This window comes from Carya illinoinensis, chromosome 11 (assembly GCF_018687715.1).
Source record: "Carya illinoinensis cultivar Pawnee chromosome 11, C.illinoinensisPawnee_v1, whole genome shotgun sequence".
Taxonomy (NCBI): domain Eukaryota; kingdom Viridiplantae; phylum Streptophyta; class Magnoliopsida; order Fagales; family Juglandaceae; genus Carya; species Carya illinoinensis.
In genome coordinates, this window is record NC_056762.1 from 31667909 (window position 1) to 31676995 (window position 9087).

Consider the following 9087-nt stretch of genomic DNA (forward strand, 5'->3'; position numbering starts at 1 on the left):
CGGCCACTCACCCCAGAAAGCACTGGGGTTAGCCGAGGGCAAGCCTTCCACGGCGATACAACGCCCTCCACCGGGAGCTTCCAAAACCAACAACCCGATCCAAAAAAAGGAAACAGAAAGGAAACAGAAACAAACTAAAGGCACAGGCACAACGACATGAAACGAAAAATGGAGAACGGAGAACGGAGGGGGGAAGAGAAGGAAGGAAGGAGCCGAGGACTCGGTTCCCCCTCTCCCCCCCGAACAGGTTCAGAAAGCTGGGTTTCTAGAGAGAAGGCGGACGTTCTCTCTCTAGAGCGATGAAGACTCCGACTATCTGTGAGGCGGTCCGGGTGGATTTGAAGAGTCATAACTTGGTGAGGTTCTGCATCATAAAATAAATAAATAAAAACTCCTAGGATACGCACTCTAAAAGTAGATAGGAGATGGTGTCATATATTCAAGTCCAAGAAATTCTGAGTTCTATTGTCTTGTTGGCAGGCAAATTTTCTACTATGATTATCTCGAAATCTCCCACGCCAACTAATGTTGCCATTTGGATGAAGTTCAATAACAAGATTACCTTTTTGTAATAACGTGTCATTAACAAAATTATTCTCTGATGGTGAGGAATCTTAGAGACCATGCAAACGCAATACGTCTTTTACCCGATTGAACCCTGGACTCGTGTAACGCGTTCCCATCACACAGATAAAGTAAATCATTGGCTTTTCACGGATGAAACGTGGCCCCTACAAATTATTTACACCCAAATGTTTGAACTTTAGATCTAGAGGAAGCATACTACTAAGGACCTTACCACTTGAGCCAACCATGAGGGTTAGGCCAGGAACAAAATTATCACAATGGACATGTTTTGGATTTTCCCAAGAGATTGACGTGCAATTGCAAAGGCAAATCCAATTCCTCTAACTACAACCGTTTAGTCTCACTAGAAAAATAGGCACAAATTGATTCATTAAACAGAGTAAGAAATAATAATTAAAATTCCAGTATTCTTAAAAAAACCTTACCACAAAATATATACCTCCTTAAGGGAGCACACACCCATTTCCATCAGATCCTTTAAACGACCAGGTGTTCCAATGACAACGTCCTGAGTTTAATGGAGGAGATAAGAGATCAAATACCAAGAGAAAAATATAGCACCATATTACGTTTCCAAATAATACATAAAGGGAAGCGAGCAGAACATAAAACATATACTAAAAGGACACAGAAAATTAAGAATGTGACTTCTACAATTGTCATATAATATAATCCTTATGCAATTAAAAAGAAGGAACAGAATATCTTACAACACCAGACTTCAAAGAAGATATTTGAGGTTGTTTAGAGGTTCCTCCATACAGACAAACTGATTTCACACCACAAGGTTTCCCAGCATCACAAAGAACATATGAAATCTACCAAAAGAACACAAAGCCAACAGTTGGTAATGTTTCTAGAGATTAAAAATCAAATGAATGGTGCATAGATATGTTTGCAAAGAGAAAAAGAAAGACAGTGGAATAACAAAATTAGCACAATATCAAAAAGTAGTCAGACAGACAACTAGGACATGCTACCATCCGATAATCCAAATTATTTTTGCTGTAGCAACATTTTTCAATCTTTCTGTGGTTCAGGAGCTCTTTCTTCCTGGTAACCATCAGCTTAAAATTTTTTTTTTTTTTTTTTCGTCCCAATTTGGTTTTCCAATCTGAACATATGAGGAACTGTGTTATTCCTGTTGATTCTTAATCATGGGAGTACAAGAACTTCTCAAACAAAAGTTTCTTGTACATCCCGAATACCTGATTGATGCCCCCTTCAAATTTTCAGTAAAATAAACTTATTTAGCAAAGATTTTTTTAAAAGGAAATGTAAAGTGATTCGATAAAAACTGTCATATGTTTTCAGTTCTTCTCATTGTATTTTATTCGCAAGTTAAGTAATTCGGGTAGGGGGAAGACAAAATAGTGAATGGTTCTCTTGTTAGTTTGTTCAATATTCGCTTTCAACATAATTTTAGAGTGGCTAACATGGCAGCAGATGTTTTGGCAAAAGAAGGCACGATGAGTAGATCTTTTGATTTTATTAGTGAGGATTTGGTGCAAGGAAGGCTTCAGGGTATTGTTCGCCTAGACTTGTTGGTAATTCCATATATTCGCTATTGATGTATTTTAATGATGAAACGTCGTAATCATGGTTTTCCTCTGCCTTAGTGAGGGTATTTAATAATTAGAGTCTTGACCTCGCTTTTATTTTAAAAAATAAAAAATAAAAAAGAAAACCCCACAACTAGAGCATAGGCTATAATCAAGTTTCGAAAGAAATTACTTGAGCAGGAGTTTAGAGTTGGAAAAATTGGAGGAGAGCCCAGCTCAAAGTATTTAGACCGAGGATTAACTGGGCGCGCGCACAATGAAAAAATCTTGCATTCATCAAAATGATTATGGTTATGTTCACTACCTAAAAGTTTTCATTTAGTCACCAAGATTGCATTTATCTAAACCTTACCATTAAAAGCTTTGCATTTATATAAATCTTTCCAGATTTATTTGGTAAGTTCTTCCCATATTTATTGATATTGATATTTACAGTTTAAGGGGGATTTCTCCACAAAATTTCACAGAAACAAAAGTGTAGTTCAAAAAACTTATCAAAAAAGATCTTGCTGTCTCCTCACAGGAGCCAGGAGGAAGACTTGTCTTCAGAGAGAAGGTGAAATGCCAATAGTAGTAGGAGAAATTGAAGTTTATTGGGTTATGTTTTCTGACTGAAGCCCTGAAAGACATGCAGCAAAGAACAGAAATCCCTTGGGGAGAGTCAAGTTGAGATGGTTTATTCTGCTCGCAACTTTGCTTTTTCACTTGTGAACCCACTTAAATTATCAGCACACTCCCGTTAAGTTCCTCTCTTTTCAGGTGTAATCAGTTAGCCATGTCATCGGCATCGGAACAAGAACAAAGATCGAATACGAACTACTAGTCACATTTACTCCGATAATCAAGTCACTAATAGACTAACCACATTACTTTTGTTTGAACAGTAGGGTTGGGAGCAAACTGCGAGATAAGTTCTAGCACTCTCACTAACGTCAAAAACTTCAATCAGTCCCTGTTATAGTCACTCTTTTATGTTGTAGTGAGCATTTCTAAGCTTTTTTTGCCGGGAGGTTTGCTACTCATCATTCCACATACTATATTTATTTTTTATTTTATTCCTACTAAATTAATTGAGTTCATCTACTCATCATTCTTACACTATATATTTGTTAAGAGAAAAAAATCAAAAAATCATATGTGGTGTGTAATGTGTGATGTAGGGACGATGAGTAGAATTTTTTTAAAACAAAACTCGCAGCACAAATTCCCCTGTTTTGGAACGCATGTTGTTCACTACCAAAGTTTGGCAAAGTCCAATACCTGACAGACTGGGCAATGCATGAAGTAGATATTCGATTGTATCAAGACCGGTAATTACTCCTCCTCCTCTTCTTCTTCTTCTTCTTCTTTAACACTTCGAAACTAGTCAAGATCAGTTAAATTCTTAACAACAGACACAACAAAAGGAATGACAATGTTTGCACAATAATGCAGCATTTTTTTTGTTTTTTTTTTTTTTTGGGGGGGGGGGGGGAACTAAATGTTGATTTCACATGTGGTGATCCATGTGTGCCTCAGCAGAACAGTATCTCCAGTTGAGAAAGTGCTCTATGCTTGGCAAACATGTGTAATATGATGCCGACATAGGTAAGATTCTTTCGATATCTATCAGGCTTGATCTGCAAAATTAAGAGGGCAAGTTTTTCCTTCAACTATGTTTTAATCTGTTTTTTTAAAAGTGCACTTGGCACCTCAAACTACTAAAATCGATACATTGCATCTTCCAACTATAAAAAATTAACAGTTTGCATCCAAATTGAATTTTGACTGTTGAGATGAAAGAAAAATACGAAACACGACACAATCTTGACAGTTACATCTTAATGAATGATGTAGAGTCAGTTTTTGGTAATTCGAGTGTGCAAAGTGTACTCTTCCTTCTTTTGGGCATACATCAAACATGTTGGAAAGAAAACTATGTAAATGTAAAACTCAGCTATTCGTTTGATACTGAAAAGTAACAAATGCAGCTTCCAAGTACATTATTGTTCATCTGCACTCATCCATTTAATAATTATCTTGTATGGATAACAATCTATGCTCATTCTCTTAGACATTGCAATCTTTACTAGCCACCACACACTGAAAATTCAACGAAACGAGATCTTAATAAATCAGCACCGAATTCTTATATCTCCAATGTTAATAGATTATGAGATCCTAGAAGTAAGATTGCGATTTCACCAGCAATGACATTCTTTCCAGTTAGAAAAGCAATAAAATCTCAGTAATGTGTTTGGCCAACTTACCAAAACAGTGTGTATTGAATTGAATAAATAGATTTACAGTATAACAGAGTGGAGCAAAAGGTGGAGAAAAACTAGGAACTAAATTATCTTACAGTTGTCTACTCTATCTTTACAGAAATTCATAATTCAAAAGAGTCCAACGGTTGAATAATAGTTGGTAATTCAGCCTATGATGTAGGATCAGTTTGTCCAGAAAAATCTGCAGTGGATGAACAATGATCATGAACTTCCTTAACAGAAACCTTAACATTTCCATTTTTCAATAGTCGAAAATCTGCATAGCTGGTATCAAGTTGCCCGGTTCCGCCATCTCATTCATTGACTGAAGGCTTTAAAAATTCAGAAGAAGCATATACAAACAGATGTTTGAAAAACTAGGATGAGACTTTCATTGAAAACATGAACTCGTAACAATCATTATTTAGTATCTGCTTACAAGGCACATAAAGCAGACTAGCTCAAATTGATTTGAGTGTGAGCTTTTATTCAGGTGGATTTACACCTAGTGTTCATGAACATTTTACGAGTAAAACATAATGAAAAATATCCCAAGTTAAGGAAACAAAAATCCTATTTCCAATACGGGCTCCTAGTTGGGGCTGGATTCTCACTATCAATTGATCTATATAATGAATAGACATCCCAACCTCCATCTGTCCAATAGGTAGTGTTGATTTCAGGTACATGTTCTACCTTCCAATAATCTCCACCTTCAATGCCTAGACGTATTGTCATGATTAACTCAGCAGGCATGTCCCAAAATTCCAGCAGTTTCAGCTTCCTAAGGTGTTCAATGCCTGATGGCAGGCTGTGCAACAATTTGCAGCGCTGGAGGATTAGCTTTTCAAGTAAAGGCATGGCACCCACATCTACTATTACCGTCTTTAGCCCATCCATTTTATCAAGGCTTAAGATTTTAAGCTTCTGAAATCCTTCAGCCTTAAAATGCAATGTCTCTCCCTCATAAACCTGCAGAAACTCAAGTTGTGCTAGATTCGGCAGGTCTTGAAGTGATTTAACTGGATCATCTCTTAATTGACTCCACTTCAAAGACAACTTGGCCAAGCTATGGAGAGAAGATATCCAATGGGGAAACTTCTCTAACTTTCCTGTCAAATATAGCCGCTGAAGAAATCGAGGTGGGTATGATAGGCAATCAAGATTGATTATCTCATCCTCTTCTATTGAAGTTATAGACAAAGCTCGGAGGTTGTTGAGCTTGTCAATGGAAGAGCACAGAGCAACCCCATTTTCTGTTCTGAAATTTACGATTCCTAGCCTCCGCAGTTGATTCAGACATCCTAGCTCCTTTATTATATCATTACCACCATGATCCGCCTCTATGAAGCAGAGCTTTTGTAAGGACTGGAGACGAGTTATATGTGCCGTGGCCTTGAAACCATACTTGGAATTTATGTGTGCATAAGATTGTACTTCATACCGATACACCAAAAGGTGGCGAAGTTTCTGAAGCCGCGAGATCTCAGCAGGCAATGCAGTGACGCATGTGTTTTTAAGATCCAATGTTTCCAGGTTCTGAAGATTCCCAATTGAGCTAGGGATGATTTTTATCTTCGTGCTCCTCAAGCTTAGATATTTCAGATGGATCAGCTTGAATATCTCATTTGGGAATATCTCTAGAGGTGCACCTTCCAAATCTAACACCTTAAGTAGCTTCAGATCAAGAGGATGCAGAATCGGATTATAAGACTTGGATTGTGAATCTACCCTCCGAAACATCAGCAAAGAACGAAGTCTAGACTTTCTCTGCTTGTCCTGTACATCCTGCATGCTTTTCTGTATTGATAAGCGACGTACTTTTTCTGGCAACATCACGTTTTCTCGAACAATTGTTAGAAAGTTTTGGTCACTTGACTTCCGAATGATTATCTCTCGAAGCAGGTCGTGGATGCGGCATGTTTTGATCCTCCCTTCACCTGTTGTCCCTGCCACTTGGATCAGGTTTCTGTTCAAGAGCTCGTCGAAGTAAGCCTCTGCAACTTCTTCCAATGTCATTCCTTCTTTCGCTTTCACAAATCCTTCAGCTATCCATAATCGAATTAGTCTCATTTTGTCAATGGGATGATAGTCAGGAAAGATGCTCAAATACAGAAAACAAGACTTGAGATAGTAAGGCAGATCATAATAACTGAGAGACAATATCTTCTTAATACTTTTGAGTCTATCATTTTCTTGTAGCCCATCAGCCAGACTTCGTTGAATAATATCCCATTCGTCTATACTCTTTGTGGCCAAAACACCACTGATTGCCACAATTGCAAGTGGCAATCCTTCACACCTTCCAAGGATACTTTCTGACGCAGTCTTCCAATTCGAATCCGGAGATCTGTTTTTCTCAAAAGTCTTCCTGCAAAATAGAGTCCAGGATTCTTCAGGAGACAAAGGGTTCAAAGGATAGACCTTGGTCACGTCGCTATTGAAGTCCATGCAAGAGGCAGAGGCTACTTCAGCGTGACGTGTTGTGAGCATAACCCGACTGCCACTGTTTTTTGGAAATGCAAGTTTAACAGCATCCCAATCTCCAATATGCCAAACATCATCTAACACAATCAGATACTTCTTTTGTTGCAAAAAGCTATTGATTTTCGTTCTTAGCTGAGCCTCATTCATGCCTTCCACTTCTTGAGGAACTGGTTTCCTTTTCACCTTGTAGAGTTGCCGAACGAGGTCTTTTAGGAGCTCTTCCATATTAAAAGATGTAGATACAGTTATCCAAGCACGGTACTTGAATTGTAGCTTCACTTCTGCATCATCATAGACTTTCTTCACCAGGGTGGTTTTCCCCAACCCTCCCATTCCAACCACCGAAACTACTTCACGTTCAGTATCACCTTGGAGTAGCCAGCCGATCAACTCCTTTTTAGGAATTTCTATGCCCACTAGATCGGCTTCTTCCAACAGGAGGGCGTCCTGTCGGCGGCTATGCCATGTCTTAGGAGCAATCTTGATATCAGCCATTGGATTTTCAGGCCGGAATCTGTCGTGCCCCTCGGCAATGCTTAGAACTCTGAATTTGATTCTCTGTATTTCAGTAGCAATCTGATGACGAGCTATTATTTTTTTGATGGAAGGAGTGATATTCTGAAGGGAAGCCAGTAAATCACCTCCAGGAGGACGGGTGACTCGAAGATTGTACTCGTCAAGAGCATCTTCAATATCATTCGCCACCTCTCTCACTAGCTTAACCCATGCGACCGCTTCATGACTCCTGTCTTCAATTTCATCAGCATCTCTCAGGAAGGCCTTGATGCGTTCTAGTTCATCTGCTATCATCTGAGCTTCGTCCTTGACCTCCCTGTGTAGTTGCATCTCATCTTGCAACAAGGCTGTAAGCTTGTCGAGTACATAGTTTACAGCAATTTCAGCCATCGTTTCTTTGTCTCTCTTCAGCTATCCTTTGTGTTTCTGATGGAATTTGTGTTTTTCAGAACCTCCCCAGTTCTTTTTTTCTTGGCTAAAGAAAGCCCTTCGGTTTTCTTTGTTCTTTTTCTTTGGTGGAGAGACAAGGAGCAATATGTGAGAGAAGATGAGGCTTCTGTCTTGGAGTTGCTTTCCTTATATAACAATTCTAGGCTGCATACTGCATCATATGTAGTTAAGATCTACGAGCCAATGTCCTCAACCTGTTCAGGTTGCAAGTGGAGAAACGGTCAAGTTTCCCATCAAAATTATTTTGGTCCACTTTTTAATCCGATGAACTGGCAATGAATTCTTTATTGCCCTTACGCTACTTGGTTTATCTATTTTGTTTTGTTTTTTTTTTTATCCATTTGAAAGAATATTCCGAGTGCAGAGTTTGTCATGCCATTGTCTCGTAATCTCCTTTCTTTATTTCATGTTCCCTTGGCAAATTTCCATTCTTCTTTCCAACCCAACTGCGAACTAGTCAAAATTACATGATCAATCTCATCTGAATTTTGATTTTGATACTCCATTTTTATGCTTGATCTTACTCATTTTTATGAAGTCTTGAATCACAACTGCTAGCCAAATCAACTACAGAAAGTACAAGGGCTTCACTCAACCTCAAATGGCCATAACTATCAATTTGAATTAGCCACAAATTGTAGTAGTTTGTTTAATAACCATGATTTCATCAAGCCTTTTCCACCCATAAAAATATCATTGGTACTGTCAAATTTTAATTTATTGACCAATTCAAGGGATTGAAACTTCCAAGCGCTTTCGTTCCAGGAATGATGTGGCAGAATTTGTGCTGCACTCAACACAAGACAAACTAGCTAAGAGACACTTCTGCATTTCACCATCATTCTGACTTTTTGAATTTGGATTGGAAAACAAGAAAAGAACGCGTTTAAAATTGGTGTGGGGGAAAATACTTTTAAAACGTGGTGTTGTCTTTTTCTAAGATATTCCGGAGCGAAGTACTAAAAATAAATAAATAAATGAATGAATTTTAAATAGAGAACATGCCAATGATTGAATTCTGAAGAATGTGTAACAACTTGTCAACCATTCTCAATTATTGATCAGGATGGCTAACACTCAACTGATAATCATATTCGACAATTGATATATCAGTTGAGTCCACCGTTTACTTACCAAAAAAAAAAAAAAAATTTATCAGTTGAGTCCTGCCCATGATTATGAAAAGAACCTATTCATCAAGAAACATGCTGGAAAATTCTAGTCAATTAATCCTTATG

The 9087-nt window shown here is 38.1% G+C and overlaps 1 protein-coding gene across 1 annotated transcript; it reads right to left on the reverse strand.

Annotated features, from left to right (window-relative positions):
- Positions 1-4764: 4764 nt before the first annotated feature.
- LOC122281974 (disease resistance protein RPM1-like) lies at positions 4765-8109 on the reverse strand. The gene has a single exon (XM_043093866.1). It carries the CDS (start codon positions 7787-7789, stop codon positions 4970-4972), a length of 2820 nt encoding a protein of 939 aa, XP_042949800.1. The 5' UTR covers positions 7790-8109; the 3' UTR covers positions 4765-4969.
- Between the last annotated feature and the right edge of the window lie 978 nt (positions 8110-9087).